This window comes from Urocitellus parryii, chromosome 1 (assembly GCF_045843805.1).
Source record: "Urocitellus parryii isolate mUroPar1 chromosome 1, mUroPar1.hap1, whole genome shotgun sequence".
Classification (NCBI taxonomy): domain Eukaryota; kingdom Metazoa; phylum Chordata; class Mammalia; order Rodentia; family Sciuridae; genus Urocitellus; species Urocitellus parryii.
Genome location: NC_135531.1, coordinates 116,327,131 through 116,354,247, shown reverse-complemented (window position 1 = coordinate 116,354,247; position 27,117 = coordinate 116,327,131). Strand labels below are relative to the sequence as shown.

The 27,117-nt window shown below is 32.0% G+C and overlaps 1 protein-coding gene across 2 annotated transcripts in view; it reads left to right on the top strand.

The window, feature by feature from the left end:
• Positions 1 to 27,117, top strand: part of Dmxl1 (Dmx like 1) — a 166,473-nt gene that overhangs the window by 102,192 nt on the left and 37,164 nt on the right. The window contains exons 29-34 of one of the 2 annotated variants that reach the window (XM_077801235.1): positions 6,817 to 6,995; positions 10,680 to 10,822; positions 17,585 to 17,670; positions 19,179 to 19,380; positions 21,224 to 21,341; positions 24,533 to 24,595. In XM_077801235.1, coding sequence (XP_077657361.1) covers positions 6,817 to 6,995; positions 10,680 to 10,822; positions 17,585 to 17,670; positions 19,179 to 19,380; positions 21,224 to 21,341; positions 24,533 to 24,595 — 791 coding nt within the window. The remainder of the gene's footprint in view (positions 1 to 6,816; positions 6,996 to 10,679; positions 10,823 to 17,584; positions 17,671 to 19,178; positions 19,381 to 21,223; positions 21,342 to 24,532; positions 24,596 to 27,117) is intronic. The other variant, XM_077801239.1, reaches the window with a different exon arrangement.

Genomic DNA, 27,117 nt, shown 5'->3' with positions numbered 1-27,117 from the left:
TCCACGTATTTGATGTAATTTCAAAATAGGACTTGTGCAATAGGACAAATAGCAACAGAGAATAATTCATAATCTTTACTACCATGGCCCCTAATTTCCTTTAACAAGTTCAGGATCCAATTCAGTTTTGGCTCTTTTAAACTTCTGAAAATATACAAGGTAAATGGCTTCTTCTCAGACCTCCTAGTATCTTGCCTGGTATTTATCTGCCTACCACACTTTGCTTCCTGCTCTGATCATTATTTTCTTTCTCTGGTCCATACACTTTATCCTAAATTAAACTTTTTTCTTCTGCCTTTCCTCCTTAAGAACTTTAAATTTCAAATACAAATTTGGCATTTTCAAATGCAGGTTTATTTATTAAATTTACCTTTATATATTAAAATAATGAAAAATTTTGTCATATCTCTTTTCTGGTTTTTAAAATAGTTATTTCCTGTTATTTCTGTTTTTTGTATCTGTTAAAAAGAAATTTCATATGAAATTCACCTTGAAAAAAACTTTCACAATCTACAGGAGCAAGATTTATAGGTCTATTGATTTTAGTATAAAATAATTGGTAAATTAATTTGGGCTCTTTTTAATTTTCTGAAAAAAAAGTCATTTAATACTCTAGTCTTATTAATATGAAATGTTAAAAAAGGATAAATTTTTGCTAAGGAATGTCCACATGTGTGTAAAAAAAACAAAGAAAGAAAGAAAGAAAGAAAGAAAGAGAGAGAGAGAGAGAGAGAGAGAGAGAGAGAGAGAGAAAGAAAGAAAGAAAGAAAGAAAGAAAGAAAGAAAGAAAGAAAGAAAGAAAGAAAGAAAGAAAGAAAAATACATTCTTATTAACTAGCCATCAGGTCTCAGTTCCACCCATTTTTGCTATACAGGGATGTATGAAAAATCTTACTCAAAGTCCAGGTTGGTCCTTGTTTGACCACTTGGATTTATTTGTTTGCTTATAGGCAAAAATACTATTGCATAAATATTTTTTCAAATACCATTATAAGTACCTTCATAATCTATATCCTACCATTAACTGAATCTCAAATAATAAAAAATATCAAGTAACCAGAAATTATTTGCATCTATTTAACATCTTGTTTTGGGAAACATGATAGCCAAATAAACATGTTTACTTAGTGGTAAGGCTGATTGTAGTCACATCCAGGTTTTGGTGTTCATCTGTCTTTGAGAACCCAGAAACTTATTTTAAATACAAGCAGTGATGCATATAACTGTAGGAACACTTAAAGAAAACATGAATGATGTGATTTATCATTTTTTTAACCAGGAAAAAAAAAAAAACATGTTTACCCATTAAAGGATAAAGCTAAAAAGACTTGTTGGAGCTAGTCAGAGAGAAGAAAGGGTAGGGAGGAAAGGAGAGGGAATAAGTTAAGAAGGGAGACTGTGATAGTGAAGGTAGTAATGGCAATTAGAAACAGCAGTTTTGTGAAGCAGATCTTGTAAAAGCTATGGAGAGAGAATCTGACTGCTGAAAATCAAACAAGATAAAAGACCAGCAGTAGTGATTTTCAGTATGAAGTAAAATTCTGAAATCTCAGTTTTTGAAGGCATTATTACATTCTGAAAACACACCAACACAACCCTGCAGCTGATAAATTTTAGATTATATGTAAGCAGCCCTGCAGGTATGGATTATTATAAAATATAATCTTGATATCCTAAGGGTCTCATTGCATTAAATAGTGATCAATATACATTGTTGACCAAGAGGATGAAATAACATATTTAGAAAAGTGGTTCTGAATTTGGTCAAAATTAACATAAAATTTTTGGCTTTTAAATTTTATCAAATGAAAACTGACAAGTCTGGAATATTTCATTTTCCTAAAAATCCTGTTAGTATCAAAGTATTGTGTATTGAAGATGAACTACTTGTTTAGAACCCCTAAACGTCTGTTTTCTAAAAAGTGTTTTCAAAAGCTTGGTACTAATACAAGAATTTGAAAGTCAGCATTTGTTTTTCCCTTCTAATATAAATTCTTTTCTTTGCAATAATGGTCTCATGAATTAAATTATTTTTTTTTCTTTATGTGTCTGTCATGTACTTAATGCACCAATTATTTTAGAGACATAATATTTAAACTTACAAGCTTTGTAATTTAAGAAAATGATAAATTTTACTAGATTGTAGCTTGGCAGAGCAGAATTCTTAATGAAAATTTTAACATATAAATTAGTCTAAGTTTAAATCTTATTTTTGTGAATTTTAAATAATAAAATTAGATTTTTCTAACTAAACTGTATTACAGGTGATATGTATGTACATGGAGTTCTTAATAAGTTTGTCATATGGTTAATTATAAAGTAGAGCATTGGCTAAACAAATAGAAATTTTTAAAAAATATATTTTTGTTTTTGGATAACAGTTAGAAATCCATACTTTTGCTTTTTATTGCATACTGTAAAGCAAAACAAAATATTTTTCTTTTATTTTAATAATATTTATTGCATTGGTGATTATTTGCAATTAAAAGAATTATAAATTGTCTTATAAATTTATAGTAATGACTTTTGTCTACAAAGTGAAGAATGAAATATAAAATGAATATTTTATTTGCAGTAAACATAGCATAAGTTTTTTTTAACTATGAGGCTGCTAATGACAGGTATGCTAAAGACATTTTAAACTATATTTTTAGCATTTTATTATTTATGATAAATGTAGATCAGAAAATCCGTATTTTCTTTTTCCTGTAAAACTTGTATAAATATAAAAGTTCAGTATTCAGTGATTATCACATATTATATTCTGTACTTCGTGATTATCACATGTTGTTGCTGTCATTCCTTTAGCAAAATAGCAAAATTTCTTGACCAGAAAGGTAAGACTTCATATTTAAAATTGGTATTTAAGATACAATTGAATAGGGCTGGGTTGTGGCTCAGTGGCAAGTGCTCAACTAGTATGTTTGAGGCACTGGGTTCGATCCTCAGTACCACATAAAACAGTAAACAAACAAAATAAAGGTATTGTGTCCATCTACAAATAAAAAAGAAATCTTTAAAAAAAATACACACACACACACACACACACACATATAAAATCAAACATGCCAACCACTTTTAAACTGGTGATTTATTATCAAGAACTGTTAAAAGATTGACAACAAAAGAATATGTAATTTTCCTAGGGAAGGGAATACATTTTTTGTTAGTGTCTCAAATGTATTTTGTGTGAGGGCTGTATAATACAAATTTAAGTTTAAAAAGCATTCCATTCATTAATTTTATAAAATTAGAGAAGACAAATTCTTATATAATATGGGTAGAGAAAGCACAAAGGTTGACTCTCTAGCAAATGCACAGGTCTAGACTTTTACAGAAATTTTACTCCTAAAACTAGATGACAAATCTAAGTTTTTGTATAACTTTAAACAAAAAGAAATACCTATCTTACCTAGACTTCATTTAATATTTCTGATACTGAACATATTATCTTTCTCCCAACCTTGTTTTCTAATATTTTTGGCAGTCCCAATTCCTGCAGCAAAATGACTTTTATGTATTTCCTTCATTCTAATTGGGGAGTGAGGTGTACTGGGAATTAAATCCAAGGCCTTACATATGGCAGGCAAGTGCTCTACTACTGAGCTACATCCCTAGCCCTAATTCTATACATATATATATATAGTTTTTAGTCTGATGTAAATTAAGATTAAAAAAAAACATCAAATTTGCCATGTTAACTTTTTTATGTGTATGACCAGTAGTGTTAAATATATTCACATAGTTGTGAAACAGATCTTCTGAACTTTTTCATCTTGCGAAATCTGAAACTATATCCATTCAACAATTCTCCTTTTTGTCTTGCCCCTGAACTTTTATAATTACCTTCTTAGTTTCTGTTTCCAGAAATCTGTCTATCTTAGATAATGCATATGTGTAATTATACAGCATTTTTCTTTTTGTGACTGGCTTATTTTATTTAGCATAACATCCTCAAGGTTTATCCATTTGTAGCATGTGACAGAATTTTCCTCCTTTTTAAGGCTGAGTAATATTCCACTGAATGTATAAGTTCCATTCAAATTTTCAATAAAATTTGTTGAGTTTGAGCTGAAATCTTACAGATAGAACAATATTATGGCCCTTGGAGTGATTGAAAACTGAGTAATACTGTAGAACAGTGATCTCTGGACTTCTAATTACATAATCCTGTCCACAAAATATTACTGAGCAATCCCCTAGTGTATGCATATTTATATGTCATATTATTGGTCTGATATGAAACACTGACAAAATATTTTTTTCCTCGTTTTAACACTTCAAGATACAAGGTAATGTACATGTAATGATTCTGGGAAAATCCTGAGAATCAAACAAGCTTTCTAATATCTGGATAGTATCATGTTAGACTTTTTTTTTAAAATGTCATTAACCTTATTCTTTGAAGATCTAAGAATACCTTTAATTCACTGCTTCTTTAATCTTTTCTCTTTTGAAATCTTTGAAGTTTACTTGTAAAAGTGTTATACATTTAATTTTGAGGATTTGTTTTTATACTTAATTTGTGTTCATATACATTTATACTTACCCTTTTTACCTGAAGTGCCCCAGTGATAAAAGAAAGTGAATATATACCTGAGATTGAGGATTTAGACTGATTTGTTTTGTTGAAAGCAAGGAATGAATATGAAATCTATTTTATTTTAAACTTTAACTACATGACATTTATATTGTCTATATCTGTATTTCTCTCAACATAAAATATTTTCAACCATCATTTAAGTAATTCACCTTCTCCCTATCTATCAGGGCTATATTTGAAGGTCCAGGATGATATGCCCCCTGAAGTTTCATTTACCTCTCACACTCAGTAGGATTTGATTGAAAAGTAGAGAGTGAGATGGTTCTGCTGATTAAGTTCAGTTTTTAAAGAAACAATATTTGAATGTATAGTCAGAATATTAATTTCATTGTGTCTTACAATAGTAAACTGAAATTAGAAATATTGACAATAACTTTCCTATTACGTTTGAATTTTAATCACAGTAATATATGTGTATTAGTGAATCAAGTAGTACAGTAGAACTTATTACAAAAAGCAGCATTATCATTCTTATTTGTCTAATACTTCTCATTCCCATTCCTTGAGGAATCTTTCCTTAGACATAGCCTCTTAATCATTTCTCCATTTCTGGTTTGAGGTTTTTTTTAAGAGTTTCTTTTACTCTGAAAAAACCTCAAAACAGTTCTAAGAAAAAACAGTATAGAATGTGCTGAGGGTAAAAAAAAGTTTCGTAAGGGAAGGAAGGTATATTAGTCTCCATAGTCTATAATCTTGATATGAAAGCCTGCTTTTGGAACTACTTTCTATGTACAAAAGCAACTGAGAAATGCACTTTTTAAATTTATGTCAGAACTTTTCTTAGTTGTCTGACATTTCCCCATGTATGCCGTCATTTTTCTTTAGCCACTTTTTAACCTCTCCATCCGTCTTATAATTCATAAACTCTACATACAGGTTCCTCTTCAGTTTTGTTTTTAGGATGTGTATTAATAGGTATATTGGAAACTTGATTTTGATTATCAGATATTAAGAACAAAGAAAAATTTACACATTTAATATGATAAGTATTTTTAAAGTAATTTGAAAGATTAAGTAATAATGATACCACTATTTATATTCTTAGAATACTAACATTTTTAAAAATCTTTCTTGTTTTCTGAAATAACCAAATTACTGTACTAAACTCAGAGCTTGACTGTAGCTTGATATATTTGCATGTGCATGCTGTGTCTGCAAGCTGAGTAGCTTTAAACAATAAAACATTGTATTACAGTACGAATTTTATATCCCTGTTGGGAGGTAAGTTAAATCTCATTGGAACCATTGAAGAATATTGGTATGCCTATAATGTGAATTATTTGCTATATGTTACAAAATACTTGATTCTCTACAGGTTATTTGCTGCTTGTGTTGGGGATTGAACTCAGGGCCTCTTGCATGCTAGGCAAGAGTTCCACCACTGAGCTACACCCCTGGCTGGGCAGTTTGCCTCTTATGACTTAGTGTTGATTAAAAATTTGTCAAGACTTTTTTAATGCTAATGTCTTTAGGGTTCTAGAGTAGAATACTTACTAATTATGAAGAATGTTCAGAAAGTAAAACAGTAAAGATTGTATTTTCTCTTTATTCTTTGTATTTCCATTGACTAGAAAATTCCATCTCTGAACCATTTCCAAAGGTGTGAAACAGTTTAAATAAGTAATCATGATACTCAGATTTTTAATTTTTTTTAGTGAAAAATGTAGTTTTATATTAGATATAATGCCAAGTGGTTATTGAAGATCTCAAAAATGAATTGTTCCCTTTAATTAATATTGACATTCCATCCTGTGCTTTAAAAAACAAAGTTGTGGCTGGGGAGCGTGGTAGCTCAATGGTAGAGCATGTGCTTAGCATGCATGGGACCCTGGATTCAATCCCCAGAAAGCCACCCACTTCATTCCCCTGACACACACCAAAAAACAAAACAAAACAAAAATCCTCCAAGTAGATGGGTATAGTAAATTTCCTTCCATGTTTATAGATAAATTGTGGACCTGCTTACAAACAGACGTTATATCCTATTATCCTATATATACAGTTGATAAGTCAGCATTCAAAGAATTTAGATAAAAGCAGAGGTTTCTATACAAAGAGTTTTTTGGCTCACTTCCCTTACCTATTTTCTTATCTGCTCTATACTTTCATAATCATATCTTGGTGTTTTTGGTATATGCTTATTTGTAGTTACACTTAGATGAAATAACTACAATGAAAATAGTACTTACTTTAATAATACTTTTTCTTCTTAGTTTCTTCACTAGTTGAAGAAGGAGAAAAACAGAACAAACGTTTTAGGCCATCAAAAATATCTTGCAGAGAATCTGCCCCACTGACCTCCTCCTCACCACCGGTAAGCCAGGAGTCATTGACAGTCAAAGAGAAGTTCATCCCACCTGAACTCAGTATCTGGGACTATTTCATTGCCAAGGTAATAAAAGTACTATCTAGATCAATAATTACATGATGAAATGGAAATAAAGGTGTTTAAAATAAGTGTACTTGTTGGTGCTTCCAGGTATCTTTCTACAGTACTTTAGAAGATCTTTTTTTTTTTTTTTGTATCAGGCTACATTTAAAAAAAATACTAAAATACTTATTATAATGTTTGTTTTATCTATGTGTGTTTGTGTATAAATAAGTTTGAAGGTGGTTTTTCATAAATTATGATTTCAATATTTTAAATAAAGTTGTTAAATAAAAAGAACTTAGTTAACACTTCATTGTTAATGTGATTGATAAGGATTTAAGAACAAAGATCATGAGAAGTGCCCTGATCATCTATCATCATGCTCATTCTTTTCTTTTTTTTTCCCCAGTGCTGGGGATCAAACCCAGGGTCTCCTTCATGCTAGGCAAGTGCTCTACCAAAGATATATCCCTAGCTCCTCATTCTTTTTTAATACTACAGACAGTCCCATGTTGTTGTGACAGATACAAATATCAGCACCAGTGTTGAGCTAAATAACATTACCTCAATAACATGATTCAAATTTAATTTACAGTAGTATGAATAAATGAGAATAATTGCATGAAGTATAAATTCTCCTGTTATCTCTTTATTTCACCGAATAGTATGTAAATAACAGAAAAATCTCATGATCAGGAAACAGTCAATTCAATTCTTTTGAATTTTGTCAGTGATTAATCATTTAACACTATTATTCTGTTCACACATAGCACAGTATGTAGTTTTTGTTTTTTTTTTGTCTCCCAAGATAAACTCGTGATATTTTACAAAATTAGATAACAAAGAGGGAACTGATCGACTTAAATGAAAGTGAAACAAACAAACAAAAAAGAGTAATAGTGCTGAGAATAAAATTCAAATTCAACATAAATGGAATTATAGAAAATATAAATAGGGGGGCTGGAGTTGTTGCTCAGCAATAGAGCGCTCGCCTAGCATGTGCAAGGCGCTGGGTTCGATCCTCAGAACCACAGAAAAATAAATAAAATAAAGGCATTGTGTCCAACTATAACTAAAAAAAATATTAAAAAAGGAAAGTCAAGAAAATAAAACTGGAAATGTTGACATTGCTGCCATTTGAAAGAGTGCAGATATACAGACAGGAATTTAGTGAGGATAAACTTATCAATATAAATATAGGAAGTTGTGAGGAAGGATGAAAATGTTCCAAAGATAGTAGTGTTGACAAAAATAAATAAACCAACCAACAACAAACCCCTCCACATTAAAGAGATATATAACATTAAAAGTAGAAAGAGTAAAATACTAGAAGCTGACACAAACTTATAAATTATATGACAATTTCTAAAGTATAGAAAAGATGGTTGCTTTATAAGTTATAGAGTTAGAAGAAGGCAAACACTATTCAAACTATACTATATATATCCTTGGGAAGCTTTTTACATATGAAACACTTCTTAATATTTCTAATATTTAAATTATAATTTACTTAATGCTTTCCTATTTTATAAAATGTTTTTTATACATTTATACCCAACAGTAAGATTTTAGCAAGACTTTATTTAACTGTCTTGTTCCTGGATTTCCTTGTTAAATTTATGGCTGATCTGCCCTGTTCCAGTCAATGTTGCAACCAAAGGCTAGTTGAGATGTTAATCGTCCCTAATTATTTGAGTCTGAGGTATCTGTTGTTTTTGATAATGCCCATGAACATGAAATTTTAAAGCTAACCCCATCTTGAGATGAAAAAGGAGTGGCTCCACCAACATGCCAGATTCTCTTGGTTTTATTCAGATTCAGTAGATTTTCTTAAATCTTCTGTGTACTATGTGTATTTGGTCAATTTGCTGTGCCTGTTTTTGAAAACTTCCTTACTCAGCTATTCCAGAAGTTCCACCCTGCATGCTGTGTTGCATTTCCCACAAGCCAATAACTTTTTAAACTTCCTACATCTCCTATTCCATTCTCTCCTTGCTATCTCCCACCCACTCCAGATGGTGCTGAAGATTGAACCCAGGGCCTCAGAAGTGCAAGTTAGGCAGGTGCTGTATGACTAACCTAACTCTCTAGTTCCTCACTCATAATTTGCATCACTTTATAAGTCATTGAGAACCATGCTATCAAACTACACTGGTTTACCATCTTTTCTTTTCTCCTATTATGATGGAGGTAGAGTCCTTCCTATCAAAGACCATTTCCTCCAGTTTTGTTCTGAATCCTTTTCTTTTTTCCTCTGTTCTCACATCTTCAGTACTTCTGTTCTTTATTGGCTCTTTAACCATCAGAATTATGCTATAGTATCTATACTTCCAAACACCTACTTCGACCCTAACACTTTTTCTGCTACTTTGCCACTTTCTAAAACAACATACATATTTTCTTTTCTACTGCCTTACATTATTTCCTTTTTGTAATAACTCATTGTATGGTTTCAATCCAGTTACCACATTGAAACTATTTTTGTTGAGTGGCAGGTGACATCCATGTGAAATATAAAAAATTTTTTTTCATTATCATTTTATCTGACTTATTATTATTAGCGACATTTAACCAACTTACCACTTGCTCTTTAGAAATTCTTGTTTCCCATTGCCTTGAAGTCAGTCTCATCGAGCTTTGTTTCTCCTAAATCTTCATCCTTAAAGTTGCTCAAATTAGAAGCCCGGAAATCATTGTTTTTCCTTTTTTCTTACTTTCCAAATATGTTGAACACAACTTGAGTCTGTTATTTCTCTACAGCTCTAGTCCTAATACCTATATGTGAGCTGCCAATTCTTGGATTAGTTGCTGTTGTTTCCATTTCTACTCTTGCCATTGTCATTTTTCTCCTAAGAGTGTAGTCATAGTGATATCATTAGATTATAAGTCTCAATTCCTGTTCTCTGCCTAAAAGGCATTAGTGGCAACCCATTATACTCCTTTATTGTGACCTACAAGACCCGGCCAGAGCTGTCACCTGCTATTCTCTTAAACCTTTCTTCCAACACTTATCCAATTGCTTAGCAGCCTTTGGTGAAACTGCTTTTGTTCATACCAACTCTTTCACAAGTACAGCCTTTCTAAGTGGTATTTCTGCTACCTAAAGTGCTTTCATTTTCTCTTATTATATGATTTATTCCTTTTTGTTTGTCAGGCCAAATTTAAATGCCACTTTTCAAAGAAGTCTTCATCTTTCATGATCAGCTTATGTTCTCCATCTCAATTCTTTTTTTCCTGTTTTTTTTTTTTCTGTGTGGTAATGAGGATTGAACCTGGGCCCTTGCACCTTGAACATGCTAGGCAAGCACTCAACAATTTTTTTTTCCTTTGTAGGGCTTAATATATTTTTACTTAGTTTTCTGTTTCTTCCTTGTCTTTACCACTACAGTGTAAGTAAGCTCTGTGAAGACAGTTGAAGCATCTATCCTAAAAATTCTTATACTATCCTATTCTTGTACTCTTTTAAATCCCTACATAAATCTTTAATGGGCACATAATGTATACTTAAAAATTTTTTTGTTGATTCGATGAGTAAGTAAGGAAATTGTGTTAAAGTGATACCACAGGCATAGTATTGCAAATACTAGTGACTTATGATGAACTATCTACAAATGGGATGAATTGTTACTATTAAGTTATATGTTTGAATGTATCAAATAAGATATTTGGTTAACAAATTGTGTGATTTTTGTTTGATTGTTTCAGCCTTTCCTACCACCTTCCCAAAGTAAAGCTGAATATGATTCAGAGGAGAGTCTGGAAAGTGATGGTGATGATGATGATGATAATGATGATGTTTTAGCTTCAGATTTTCATCTCCAAGAGCATTCTAATTCAAATTCATATAGGTATGTAATATTACATTTTAATCTTCTTTTAAAAATCATCCTGGCTTATATGATATTTTTGAAAATAATACATGTGCTTTATAAATTAGTACACTAACACATTTCTTAAATTGTAGTTGAAATTGTTAAATTGCTTCCCTTCAACATAATTTATCAGTTAAACTTTTTTTTTCTTTTAGTACTAGGGATTGAACCCAGAGGTACTTTACCATTGAGCCACATCCCCAGCCCTTTAATTTTTTTTTTTTTTTTTTTAATTTTGAGACAGGGTCTAACTAAGTAGCTTGGGCCCTCACTAAGTTGCTGGCTTTGAACTAAGACCTTTTGACTAAGCCTCCCAAACACTGGGATTATAGGCATGCACCATCACAACCGGTGTCAGTTAACTTGACTTTACATGAGGAGACCCTCTATAATTTCATTACTCCTCACAGATCTTCTCACATTATCCCTTGCTTTTGGGTTCCTATGTCCCACAATTTTAGCTTTGAAAATCTATTGCTTTTTCAGGAAAACATTAGTACTATGTCAAGTACTATCTTAAAAATGTTTTCAAATCTTATAAAAATCATAAATGTTCAAAACACTGATTCCTAGCTCCAGTGGTGCATTATTCATACATTCATGAGTAGCTAGTGTATTATCTTGTTTCTTGATGTGTTGCTTATAATTTATACAGACAAAATATGTTAATATAAATTTTGAAAAGAAGTAAATGTGTCAGAGACAGTGAAATACTTCTTTACTTTTCTCTTATTTCTATATTTTATTGAAAAAATATATATACACAAATGCACACACACACTATATATATATATATATATATATATATATATATATATGTAAGTATATATACACATAAAATTCTGGAGTTTTTTTAATATATGACAGTGGAATGCATTACAATTCTTATTACACATATATAGAGCACAATTTTTCATATCTCTAGTTGTATACATAGTATATTCACACCAATTCGTGTCTTCATACATGTACTTTGGATAATAATGATCATCACATTCCACCATCATTTCTAACCCCATTCCCCTCCCTTCCCCTCCAACCCCTCTGTCCTATCTAGAGGACATCTATTTCTCCCATGCTCCCTCTCCCTATTCCACTATGAATCAGCCTCCCTAACATTCAGCATTTGGCTTTTTGGGATTGGCTAACTTCACTTGGCATTATGTTCTCTAAATTCATCCATTTACCTGCAAATGCCATGATTTTATTCTCTATTGCTGAGTAATATTCCATTGTGTGGGCTGGGGATGTGGCTCAAGCGGTAATGTGCTCGCCTGGCATGCACGGGGCGCTGGGTTTGATCCTCAGCACCACATAAAAATAAATAAAGATGTTGTGTCCACCGAAAACTGAAAAATAAATATTAAAAATTCTCTCTCTCCTCTCTTCTCTCTCTATATCTTTAAAAAAATATTCCATTGTGTATATATGCTACATTTTTTTTATCCATTCATCTATTAAAGGTCATCTAGGTTGGTTCCACAGTTTAGCTATTGTGAATTGTGCTCCTGTAAACATTGATGTGACTCTGTCCCTGTAGTATGCTGGTTTTAAGTCCTTTGGGTATAGACTGAGGAGAGGGATAGCTGAGTCAAATGGTGGTTGCATTCCCAATTTTCCAAGAAAGCTCCATACTACTTTCTATATTGACTACAACAATTTGCAGTCCCACCAGCAGTGAATGAGTGTACCATTTTCCCCACATCCTTGTCAACACATCAACACTTATTGTTGTTTGTATGCATAAAAGCTGCCATTCTGAGTGGGGTGAGATGAAATCTTAGAGTTGTTTTGATTTGCATTTCTGTAATTGCTAGTGATGAACATTTTTTCATGTATTTGTTGATTGATAGTATATCATCATCTGAGAAGTGTCTGTTCAGGTCCTTGGCCTATTTATTGATTTGGTTATTTGCGGTGTTTAGCTTTTTGAGTTCTTTATATACCCTAGACATTAGTGCTCTATCTGATGGGTAAGGGGTAAAGATTTGCTCCCAAGATGTAGGCTCTCAATTCAACTCACAGATTGTTTCTTTTGCTGAGAAGACTTCCTAGTTTGAGTCCATTTCATTTATTGATTTCTTGATTTTAATTCTTGTGCCACAAGAGTATTATTAAGGAAGTTAAGGCCTAATCCCACATGATATAGATTAGGGCCTATTTTTTCTTCTATTAGACGCAGGATCTCTGCTAAGTCCTTGATCCATTTTGAGTTGAGTTTTGTGCATGGTGAGAGATAGGGGTTTCATTTGATTTTGTTGCATATGGATTTCCAGTTTTCCCAGCACCATTTTTGAAGAGGCTATCTTTTCTCCAATGCATGTTCTTGGCACCTTTGTATAATATAAGATAATTGTAGTTTTGTGAGTTAGTCTCTGTGTCCTCTGTTCAATACCATTGGTCTACCAGTCTGTTTTGATGTCAGTACCATGCTGTTTTGTTATTATTGCTCTGTAGTATAGTTTAAGGTCTGGTATAGTAATGTTACCTGCTTCACTCTTCCTGCTAAGGTTTGCTTTACCTATTCTGGGTCTCTTATTTTTCCAGATGAATTTTATGATTGCTTTTTCTATTTCTATGAGGAATTCCATTGGAATTTTGATCAGAATTGCATTAAATCTGTATTGTGCTTTTGGAAATGTGGCCATTTTGATAATATTAATTCTGCCTATCCAACAACAAGATAGACCTTCCCATCTTCTAAGGTCTTCTTTGATTTCTTTCTTTAGGGTTCTGAAATTTTCACTATATAGATCATTCACCTCTTTCATTAATTCGATTCCCAAGGGTTTTTTTGTTTGTTTGTTTTGTTTTGTTTTGTTTTTTTTGAGGCTATTGAAAATGGGGTAGTTTTCCTTATTTCCCTTTCTGAGGATTTGTCACTGATATACAGAAATGCCTTTGATTTATTGGTGTCGATTTTATATCCTGCTACTTTGCTAAATTCATTTACTAGTTCTAGGAGTTTCTGTTGGAGAGTATTCTAGGTATAAAATCATATCATCAGCAAATAGTGCCAATTTGAGTTCTTCTCTTCCTATGTGTATCCCTTTACTTTCTTTAATCTGTCTAATTGCTCTGGCCAGTGTTTCAAGAACTATGTTAAATAGAAGTGGTGAAAGAGAGCATCCCTGTGTTGTTCCAGTTTCTAGAGGGAATGCCTTCAATTTTTTCTCCATTTAGAATGATGTTGGCCTGGGGCTTAACATAGCTAACCTTTATGATGTTGAGATATGTTCCTGTTATCCCTAATTCTTCTAGTGTTTTGAACATAAAGGGGTGCTGTATTTTGTCAAATGCTTTTTCTGTGTCTATTGGTTCTTATCTTTAAGTCTATTGATGTGATGAATTACGTTTATTGATTTCCATATGTTGAACCAACCTTGCATCCCTGGGATGAATCGCACTTGATCATGATGCAGGATCTTTTTGATATGTTTGTGTATTCGATTTGCCAGAATTTTGTTGAGAATCACTTATGGGGGAGATCAATTCATGTATCAGCAGATTTTTCAACACAGACCTTCAAAGCCAGGAGATCATGAAACAACATGTACCAAGCTCTGAAAGAAAGTTGATGCCAGCCAAGAATCTTATATCCAGGAAAGCTAAGCTTTAGATTTGATGATGGAATGAAAACCTTCCATGATAAACCAAAGTTCAAGAATTTACAACTAGAAAGCCTGCACTACAGAACATCCTCAGCAAAATTATTCCATGAAGAGGAAATGAAAAACAATGATTAAAATCAGCAGAGGGAAGGATTATACTAAAGGAAAATCTAATCAGAGGAGATACCTAGTCATGTTAAATACCAAAAATAAACAAAAATGGCTGGGAATACAAATCATATCTCAATAATAACCCTGAATGTTAATGGGCTAAACTCACCAATCAAAAGACATAGACTAGCAGATTGGATGAAAAAAAAAAACGACCCAACAATATGCTGCCTTCAGGAAACTCATCTCATAGGAAAAGACATTCACAGACTGAAGGTGAAGTGTTGGGAAAAATCATACCACTCACATGGACTGTGTAAGCAAGCAGGGGTTTCCATCCTCATATCAAATAAAGTAGACTTCAAACTAGAGTTAATCAAAAAGGATAAAGAAATACACTACATTACTGCTTAAGGGAACCATACACCAACAAGACTTAACAATTATAAATATATATGCCTCAAACAATGGAACAGCTATGTTCATCAAACAAACTCTTCTGAAGTTCAAGAGTCAAATGACCACAACAGTAATTGTGGGTGACTTAAACACACTTTTTTCATCACTAGATAGATCTTCCAAACAAAAGCTGAACAAAGAACTATAGAACTCAATAATACAACCAATAACTTAGATTTAACTGACATATATAGAATATTCCATTCTTCAATGAGAGAATATACTTTCTTCTCATCAGCGCATGGATCCTCCTCTGAAACAGACCATATGCTATGCCACAAAGCAACTCTTAGCAAATATAAAACAGAGATAATACCCTTCATTCTATCAGATTATAATGGAATGAAATTAGAAATCAATGATAAAATAAGAAATAAAATCCAATCCAACACCTGGAGACCTGAATGAACAATAATAATATTCTCCTGAATGAACAATAGGTTACAGAAGACATCAAGTAGGAGATTTAAAAAATTTTAGAGGTGAATGAGAGAGAACACAGATACAACATATCAATATCTCTGGAACACTATGAAAGCAGTACTAAGAGGAAAGTTCATTGCATGGAGTTCATTCCTTAAAAGAAGAAAAAGTCAACAAATAAATGACTTACCCTGCATCTCAAAACCCTAGAAAAAGAAGAGCAAACCAATACCAAAAGCAGCAGAATACAGGAAATAATTAAAATCAGAGATTATTTCAATGAAATTGAAATAAAAGAAACAATTGAAAAAATTGACAGAACAAAAAGTTGATTCTTTGAAAAAATAAATAAAATTGACAGACCCTTAGCCATGCTGATGAAGAGAATGAGAGTGAAATATTTCTTTATGAAAAATTACTTTGACATTTATTGGTGTATTCGATTTTTTTATGCTAAGTTTACTTTTTCAATATGAAAAACATTTGCATGACTCTGAAGTCAGAGTATAACTCAAAACCAAAAACCAACCCAATTAAAAAATGGCCAGGAGCTGGTGTTGTGGCTCAGAGGTAGAGCATTCGCCTAGCATGCGTGAGGCGCTGGGTTCGATCCTCAGCACCACATAAAATAAACAAATAAAATTAAGATATTGTGTCCCCCTATAACTAAAAAAAAAAAAAAAATTGTATTTTTTAAAAAATGACCAAAGGATTTGAATAAACATTTCTCCCAAGAATGACCAAAAAACACATGAAAATCAAACGCATGGTAGGACACCATCTTGTATTCATTAGGATAGCTACTATAAAAAATATCCAAATAATGATGTTGGCAGAAATGGGGAGTAATTAGAACCTTTGTTCCCTTCTGGTAGGCATATAAAATAGTGCAGCCACTGTCAAAAATGGAATAGTAGTTCCTCAAAAATTTTAAAAAAATAGAATTACCATATGATTCAGCAATTCCATTTCTGAGTGTATGCTTAAAAGAATTGAAAGCAGGCACTGAAGCTAGTTTTTGTATGTCCATGTTTATAGTAGTATTACTCATAGTCACCAGCCGGTAGAAACAATCCAAATGTTTCTTGACAGATGAATGGATAAGCAAAATTTGATATTGTACATATAGTGGAAAATTATTCAGCCTTATAAAGGAAGGAAATTTTAACAAATGCTATAACATGGATAAATCTTAAGGACATTATGCTAAATGAAATAAACCAGTCATAAAACAGTAAATAGTGTATGATTCTGCTTACATGTTATTCTTAGACGAGTCAACGCTTAGAGACTGACAGTTGGAGGTTGTTAGGGCCTGGACAATGAGCAGGTATTGTTAAATGAATATAAAGTTTTAGTTTTGTAAAATGAAAAGAGTTTTGAAAATGGATGCTGGTTGTGGTTGAACAACTATATGAATGTACTTACTGCTGTTGAACTCTACACTTCAATATGGTTAAAATGATAAATGTTACATTATATGTTATTTTACCACCAAAAAAATATTTAAAAGTGAATACTTTAAGAAATAAGTGTGTTCCACTTGAACCCATGGTAGGACACCATCTTGTACTCATTAGGATAGCTACTATAAACATTTCTTTGATAAAAAGTCAAATGAAAAGTCTCATATTTTTAAATTTCTTCCTTATACCCTCTACAGATAACCACTTTTGCCAGTTTTCATTTGATCGCTTTTTTTACGTTTCTGATTCACCCTTCTGTTTGCAAAAATAAACAAATGCATCTGTATAATTTTATCTCCTCTGCTTTCTTACACAGATTATGTAGCACACCATATCTAATGTTCTGAAACTTCCTTGTGCATTATTCATACTTCCAGAAGTTCTCTCGTTATTAATACTTAGAGATCCTTATTTATTTGATTTTTATGGTTACCCTAAAATTTCACACTTCAAAATGGTCATTATTTAGCCGGTACAATTTGATTATTATTACTCCTCTGCTATTGTAGATAATCCTGACATGAGTAACTGCATCTATTAAATTATTTTGGTTTTGTTGGGGTACACCTTCAGGATAAATTGTTAATAGTGGATTTCTGGTCAAAATGTTGTGCCCTTCTAAATCCCTACACAAATCTTTAATGTATCCATTTTTGCTTTGTTTTTAGTTGGTCATTGATGCGATTGGCAATGGTGCAATTGGTTCTCAACAATTTGAAAACATTCTATCCCTTCGCAGGTCATGATCTTGCAGGTAATAAATATCTTAATATAAACAAATGGTGCCGTTGCTTTGGTTTACTATTCTGTATACTTTTTTTAAATAGTGGAGAAAAGGTTAGACTTTCTGTTGTGAAAAACCAACCCTCTATAAATGTACCTATCATGCAATTAGGTGCTTGAGGAGGGCTATGTCCAGGAAATCAGAAGCACTGAACCTGATATGATTAACTATTATGAGACTATATTATAGCTCTCTGAATGTTGGGGGATTTAATAATGGTAACAATGTAGAAACTAAGCAAACACAAAGCTTGTAAACTACAAAGGAAGAAATGGTTGTGTAGGAGAGAAAGGGGTATGATAGTATACCAAATGTTTCAGCTGTGAAAAGTATTTTTCATTTATATATGTGAGATCATATATTTATATATTATAGACAAGTACATATAAGATAAATATGTATTATATATTATTTATGTGTAATACATAATATTAAAATATTGATTTAACCAAATTTTTATGATGTTATGATAAGGGGAGGAAAAGTTTATTTTTAGTAACAAATGAGTAGATCATTTACAAAATTAAAAATCATGAGCACACAGTATAAACATGTTATGTAGATATGGAGAGGTAAATAACAGCAGTAGTTAAAATAGGCTCAGGACTCAGGAATATGGAAGTTTAGAAAAAGGTGCTGAGTTTCTTGGTAAGTATTATTTAATACTTTTGTGTGTATTTTCATTTTTTTTTATTGTTGGTCGTTCAAAACATTACATCTAACTTGAAATATCATATTTCACAGTTTGATTCAAAAGGGTTATGAACTCCCATTTTACCCCGTATACAGATTGCTGAATCACATCAGTTACATCAATTACATTTCCATTGATTTACATATTGCCATTCTAGTGTCTGATGAGTTCTGCTCTCTATCCTAACCTCCACTATCCCCCCTCCCCTCCCCACCCCTCCCCTCTTCTCTCTCAACCCCCTCTACTGTAAAACATTTCTTCCTCTTGTATTGTTCTTCCCTTACCCCTCACTTCCTCTTGTATGTAATTTTGTGTAACCCTGAGGATCACCTTCCCTTTCCATGCAATTTCCCTTCTCTCTCCCTTTCCCTCCCCCCTCTCATCCCTATTAATGTTAATCTTCTTCTCCTGCTCTTCGTCCCTACTCTGTCCTTAGTTACTCCCCTTATATCAAAGAAGACATTTGGCATTTGTTGTATTTTCATTTTCTAAACAAATCTTAAATTTATATGCCATACAGAACTGATACAAAGGTTTAAAATAATTTTCTCTCACACATATTTTCCTGATTTTCAGATACATTTTTCTTGTGAAAAAGTCAGAGACAGTAAAGTTGAAATGCTTGTACAGATTTCTGACGTCATTTTTTTCAACCTCCTGTATTTCTATGTCTGTATCTCACATGTTGACATGTGCTAATAGCTTAACTGAGTCTTTCCTACAATTGAATATGGCATTTTACTGCAGAAGATAAATATGAGTCACTTATATTTTCCCTTTTTAGAACTTCCAGTCAGTTCACCTCTTTGTCATGCGGTTCTGAAAACTCTTCAATGTTGGGAACAAGTTCTTCTTCAAAGACTTGAAATCCATGGTGGACCACCTCAAAATTATATCTCAAGTCATACCTCTGAAGAGAGTTTGTCTGCAGGTCCTGCTATTCTGCGCCACAAAGCTTTACTGGAACCTACAAACACTCCTTTCAAGTAGGTTTTCCTTTGGATAATATTTTTTTTTAAGAGAGAGAATTTTTTAATATTTATTTTTTAATTTTTGGTGGACATAACATCTTTATTTTATTTTTATGTGGTATGAGGATCGAACCCAGTGCCCTGCACATACCAGGCAAGCGCACTACCTCTTGAACCACATCCCCAGCCCCAATGGATACTATTTTTAAGTATGAATTTTCCTAAATCAGAATGTTGTCAGGTAGTATTTAGAGAAAGAAATATTATAATCTATCTAATTTTCAGTTCTAGGCTCATATGAATGTCTTTGTGTAATGTCTACAGTAGTTCAGAAGTTAGCAAACTTTTCTTGTGAATGTTCAGATAGTAAATATTTTAGAGTTTTGGGATGTGCTAGTCACAATTACTTAGCTCTGCCATTGTAGAGTGAAAGCAACTATATACCATACATAAATGTTTTGATTTGGCTATGGCCCAGTAAACTTTTTTTTTTTAATGGGGCAGGCTAGTTTTGGCCTATGAGCTGTAGTGTATTGATACTTACTTTAGAGCAACACTGTTGAAAATAACCACTCATCAACCGTTTTACTGTCCATGAGATGAGAAAGAACCAAAAGATAAATCATTTCACTGCCTGTTTTATCTAGAAAGTCTTACTACAAAAAAATATTTACTGAACTAAACAGTGTGTTTAGTTCAGTAAATATTTTTGTAGTTGGTTTTTGCTTAATGTTGTAGTTGGTTTTTGCTCTTGCACAAGCTCTTACCTTATTACTGATCAGTAACAAAGAGTTGTGGGTGGGTAAGTGTCCATAGACAGCACTTTCAGTCGATGTTTTTCTAGTTCTTGTCTGGTATGCATACCTATTTTTGTTATCTCTTGTGTCCCTACATTGGGGGTCAGCAAACTGTGCCCAATCCTCTGCCCAAATTTAGCCCTCCTCCTGCTTTTTAAAATAAAGTGTTATTGGATCACAGCCATGCCATTTTCATTTGCATATTATAGGTTGAGTATCCCTTATCCAAGATGCTTGGGGCCAGAAGTGTTTCAGATTTTAGAGTCTTTTGTATTTTGGAATGTTTGCATAGACTTTACCATTGAACATCCCTAACTCAAAATCCAAAACTTAAAATGTCAACATCTAAAAAGTTTCAGATCTCAGAGCATTTTGAATTTTGGAGCATTTCAAATTAGAGCTGCTCAGTCTGAATGTTTGGCTGCTTTCCCATTATAGTGACAGAGTTGAGTACTTTTGATAAAAACCATATGACACACAAACCCTGAAATATTTACTGTCTGATGCTTGGTTGGCTTGTTACAATGATGCACACCTGTAGTCCCCTGAACTTTGAAGGCTGAAGCAGGAGAATTGCAAGTTCTAGGCCATCTGCAGCAATTTAGTGAGGCCTGAAAAAACTTGGTGAGACCTTCTCTCAAAATAAAAATAAAGGGGCTGGGGATGTGGCTCAAGCGGTAGCGCGCTCGCCTGGCATGCGTGCCCGGGTTCGATCCTCAGCACCACATACCAACAAAGATGTTGTGTCCGCCTAAAACTAAAAAATAAATATTAAAAATTCTCTCTCCCTCTCTCTCCCCTCTCTCACTCTCTCTTTAAAAATAAAAAAATAAAAAAAATAAAAAAAAAAATAAAAAGTACTAGGGATGTAGCTCAATGACAAAGTTACCCTGGGTTCAATCCCCAGTACCAGAAACAGAAAAAGAATGGATGCTTCCCTACATCATAGGTGTGGTTCTAGTTAATTTATTATAATAAGGATTCATATAGCACCGAGGAATTGTGGTCAAATTAATTAGAAATGTCTGAAGGGGATAATTAAATTTTCTATCTCTGTGTAGATCCAAACATCATCTGGCATTATCTGTGAAGAGGCTTTGGCAATACTTGGTGAAGCAAGAAGAAATTCAAGAAACGTTTATCAGAAATATATTCACAAAGAAACGATGTCTAAATGAGGTCTGTAGAAGTTAGAACCTCTTTACTATTTTATTACAGAAATCTTTTATATTATCATTGAGACCTTAAAAATGAGATACATTTTATAGTCTTTCTAAAACACATTTTTGTATCATAAATATATGCAATTAATGCTTAGTCAAGTGATTCAAAATGAGAGAGGCAATTATTTTCATCAATCACTTTAATTTACAGTAATTAATTTGTATGTACTTAGGACTTTTTTTTCCTCATAGGTATTATTTAAGATTCTGTATCTCTTGTTTTTCTGTATTTTGAGTTATGATAATCACTTATTTACAAAACAAGGTAGAAATTTCCTTTGATTTTCATGTGATAGTTCCAGCTATGTTAGAAGTTTAATTGAAACTTGGTTTTTGTACTGAAAACATTTTAATGTACTCTTTCTTATTCTTTAGATTATGCTTAAATAAAATTTTACAAATTCAAATTAACTTATAATTATACTGTAATTGGTTGATTATACTTTGATATTATCATCATAATGGTTATTTTTTTGTCATTTAGTTCAGTGCTACTAAAAAGTACCAGTCTGATAATACGGGGGAACTTGCATCTGAATGTAAATGAACATCTTGCTTCCTTCATTGAGAAAGTTTCGCTACTAAAAAATATCAGGTGAACTAAATAGTAGACATAGTTATGTAGTCGATTCTTTATCTCCCCTAAACCAGTAGCAAAGTGTTCAAAACTGCCAGGCATGGTGGTGCACACCTGTAATCCCAGCTACCTGGGAGGCTGAGGCAGGAGAATTACAAGTTCAAGGCCAGCCTCAGCAGTTTAGCAAGGCAACTAAGTGAGACCCTGTTTTGAAATAAAAAATAAATAAAAAGGACTGGGGATATAGCTCAGGTAAAGTACCCTGGGTTCAATCCCCTTCAGTGTCCAAAAAAAAAAGAGTCTATAGACCACATTTTGAGTAGCACTGAACTAGTCTGAAAGTAAGCTTTTACAGTTTTTAAAATGGAAGGAAAAAAATAAGGAAATAGACTATGACTTTACAATAGACAAGAAATCAAAAAGCAAGATGACATCAAACCTTAAATAAAAGGAAAATCACTTATATTCTGTCGTCTCGCAATTTAAGTACTAATTTGCAGGAGGCAACTGTACGTGCTATTATTTACTATTCGCCTGATTTTGTAAATATATTCAAATTGACCATGCCAGGAAACAGAATATTATATAGTATTCTTGCTGACTTATAAGACTTTTCTTATGAAGTCTAGTTAAACAGTTTATTTTGTTATATTTATTTTGTTAATTTAAACTTATATGAAATATGTCTAAGATGTTTAGTGTGTAAGTTTACCACTAAAACAGTTCAAGAAAATGTTTGGATAAATAAAATTAATAATGGATGTACTAGAGAAGAATATAAGACTAATTAAAGATAGGTTTATTGGAAAGATAATGTTTTATTTTAAATTTATCTTTTTCTCAAATAATGTAAGTTACAGCATTCTGATGTGATATATAAAAGCACTGCTACATTGTTCTGTATAAAGTCATGTTTGCTTGCTACTTTCTCTAGTGCACTTTTTAATATGAATACGTAAATTTTGATTCAGGACTAGAATTATTAAGGGTACAGAGTAGTGTAACCAAGCCAGAATGTATAAGAATAGCAGGTAATAAATACAGTTGCACATATTTAAATTTCTTTATTATCTTATTTCTAGTTTTCTTTGGAGCTTCATTATTACCTTAAGAAAATTTTAAAATTACTTTTATTGCAATTATTTTAATAAAAGCATGACCATAAGTGTTGAACTGACAGCTTTGTAACTATCAGTAAGCTATATATTTTCTCTGAATTTTAGGGTTTTTATCTGCAAAGTGATTATTTCATCCTATACTTTGCAATGTTTTTGAACAATAGATTTAACTGGCTCAATCACTGTAGTTATGAGAAATTTGTTGTTGTTGCCTATTGTGTTATTCTTGATTGTGATAATCTTGAAGAGACATTTTTGTTGTTCTTTTTAGATATACATGAACAGTAGAGTATATTTTGACATATAACATGGAGTATAACTTATTCTAACTAGGATTGAAGAGACTTTTGATAAAAGGGAGTGTGAAAAGAAAAAAATTATATAGTAAAACAGGTTGGATGGAGTTAAATAGGAACTTAACTTTATAGGGATGGTATAAAATTATTTAATCTTCTCTGGAAAGTTGAATAGACTATTTTTGTTATTCACAAATTTACATTCCATCTCTTAGTCTCATAAAATAGTAATTACATTAAAGTTATTGTGACTATTCAACTGTTTAGGAGATAAATATATGACAGGCCCTATATTTTGGTTGCAAGATGATGGGAAAGATTTTGAGACTGCTGCTGTTTTTTTTATTTCTTCATCTGACCTTAAAACCCTGGTGTATCCTGAGATCTCTTCTTTTTCCTATATAATGTAGTTTACTAGTGCATGCATTTTAAAATAGAATCCCTTCCCTATTTGTTCTTATTTGGAAATTAAGTACAGATGACTGCAAATATTCCCTACAAAAATTTGGAACTTGACAGCTGCTATCTTTGTTCCATTCCTTTTTTCTGTTTTCTTTCATTTTCTGAAAAGAACTAAAGTCTTGAACCTTTCATTACTATTATTATTATTATTATTATTATTAATGTGCTAATACCTCCTTTTAATAATGATATGCACCTTTAGCAACTTCTTGACTCTTTCTGGCTAAATCAGTAGGCAACAATTAGAAAAGTAAAACTAAAATTTCCTAATCAGAAGGTTTTCCCAAGATATCATATTTTATGAAAATAAGACATATTAGCATCTGTAAAAAGAGTTTGTTTTTTTAATTTATAGTAATCTGGAACCAGTAGTTCAGGATTTTTAAATATAAAGTACTTTAGAATCAGTTTTGCTCAAATGTTAGCATTTGAAGAGCAAGCAAAAATTTTAATGCTGTAGGATAAAATTTGTAGTGAATGTTAATGATTTATGAGCTGTTAAGTTTTCCTGTTCCCTTTCAATGCACATTCACACATACTTTTTTAAAGTGTTTGAAATTTAAGAATAACAATGCAGATTCATGTCCTTTTCTAAGTAAATTGGTTAAAAATACAATTTTTAAAAATATCCCCAGTATTTTGCATGTTACATCTCATCTTTACTTTGTCATGTGATTATTCTTTCTTGATGAAGTCATTAGAGGACAACAATGAAACCATCAAAAATTCTATGATGGAGGAGCCAAACTTCAATAAGGTACAAATATCATTCAACTGAAATTAGAAATTGCATTCTTAGCTAGAAAAACAAAATATTTGCATTTTAGTTTCCAACTGAACTTTGTTCCCAATGGAATGAAAGTATTGTTTTTTCAAATTATTCTCTCTTTTTAGCAAGTGATAAAAATGCTTTTTCTTTTGTTAATTAAGAGAATGCAATTTTAAAGGGAGTTGAATGTATCCTATTTGGCTACAGATTTTTCTGAGTACATACAACAGAAGTTCTTAATAAATGTAAATTACTCTAGCAGTTGTAAAAGCATAGTAGGATTGTACCATTTTTTAACTAAAATTTCTCTCCAAGGATATTAATTCCTAAAAGTATAGCAAATATTATTATATAATCATTTATTCTACAGATAGGAATAACATATAGCACAATGCTTTGTGCATAGTAAGTACTTATAGTACTTAAGAACCAAAGCAGAAAAGATGAGAATTTGTACAATCATGAAAATTTCCCAGAGGTTCTGTGATTGCATGTTCAAATATGACATTATTATATTGATATGTAATGTATTTTTCATATTATTTATTGTCACTAATTTTAAGATAATCCTACCAAAGTGATTTTTAGGGGAAAGAATTTTTCAAAAGATTTTTTAAAGACTACTAATTCTACCTTTATTTATTTTTTTTTTTAGTTGTAGATGCACACAATACCTTTATTTATTTATTTCTATGTGGTGCTGAGGATCAAACCCAGTGCCTTACACATGCTAGGGAAGTGCTCTACCACTGAGCAACAGTCCCAGCCCCCTTTTATTCTTTTTCAAAGGAATCTTTTAAAATAGAAGAAATAATTTTATGCAATTAATAACAAAGACTTAGTTGACACAAGTGTATATCGTAACTAAAACTTTAGCAAAATAAATGTATATAACTCATACTTTAAATTTTTCTAATGTTTTTTGGAAATTTTCAGAGAATATAAATCAAATTTTTAATTAGTTAACAATTTTCTTTGCTAATTGTTACTAACTACTCCCTGTACATTATCAAGAATTTTTATCCAAAGGTTTTTCTTTTGATCCTGTTCATAAAATGTTAATAATTATAGTGTTATATTTCTGAAATCCTCATGTTACATCAAAATGCAGTCATTTTGTTTGGTTAACATCATAACTATTTTGCAAGAATTTTTAAGCACTTTACTGTACGTTTTTTAAAATAACTTATTAGGTATGTTTGATCTAAAACAACTCCACATATTTCAAGTGTAAAACTTTCATTTTGGATTGTGTGTTTATGAAGCTATTACCAGAAGGTGATGCATTTATCCACCACCCTCCAGACTTCAATCCCTCCCTTTTACTTCCCTCTCCCCTCTGTTCTTTTTCTCTCCAAACAACTAGAGATCTGATTCCTGACATTATAAACTAATATACATTGGAATTTTATGTAAATGGAATTATATCATTTTGGTTTTTACCCTTTACTAAGCATAATTATTTTGAGATATCTCCATGTCATTGTCTCAGTAGTTCATTCTTTTTCATTTCTGTTATGTGTGCATTATATTGTATGGACATTACCAGTTTATCTGTTTACATATCATTTAACAGTTGAGCTTATTCCATTTGGGGGCTCTTTCAATAAAGCCTGCTTTGAAAATTCATGCATATGGCTCTTTTATGGACATATGCTTTTATTTCTGTTGTGTAAATAAATGCCTATAAGTAGAATGACTGGATCATATGGTAGGTTTATGCTTAACCTTTTTAGGAAACTGCCCAAGTGTTTTCCAAGGTGATTGTATCATTTATACTTTTCTCATCAGTGGTTGAAATCTCAGTTACTTCATATTCTTCTTCTTCTTCTTTTTTTTTTTTTATTGAAAAGCCTTCTTTGGGGGCTGGAATTATGGCTCAGTGGTAGAGCGCTCGCCTAGCATCGGCTGGACCTGGGTTCGATTCTCAGCACCACATAAAAATAAAAGCATTGTGTTGTGTCCATCTACAAAAAAGATTCATATTTTCTCTCTCTCTCTCTCTCTCTCTCTCTCTCTCTCTCTCTCTCTCTCTCTCTCTCTCTCTCACACACACACACACACAAAATAAAAAGAAAAGACTTCTTTCTTTTTTTTTTTTAATACCTTTGTTTTATTTATTTATATGTGGTGCCGAGGGTTGAACCCAGGGCCTCGCATATGCTAGGCGTGCTCCCTGAGCCATAACCCCAGCCCAGTTACTTTATATTATTTATAGTTTGTATAGTTAACTTTAGCCATTCTAGTTTAATGATAGTTCATCATGGTTTTATTTTATAGTCTTTTTATTCTCTTTACAATGTCTTTTGTTGAAGACATTATCCTTTCATCCATTGAATTTCCTTTTCAAAAATCATTGACACAGATGTGTAGGTCTATTTCTGGACTCTTCTTTGGTCTATCAATCTGTTTTCCATCTTTATGCTAGCTGCACAGTTACTTATTACTATAGCTTTATAATCTTTATGTGTATTGTTGTCCTTCAGATATATCCTTCTGCAAACCAAGCT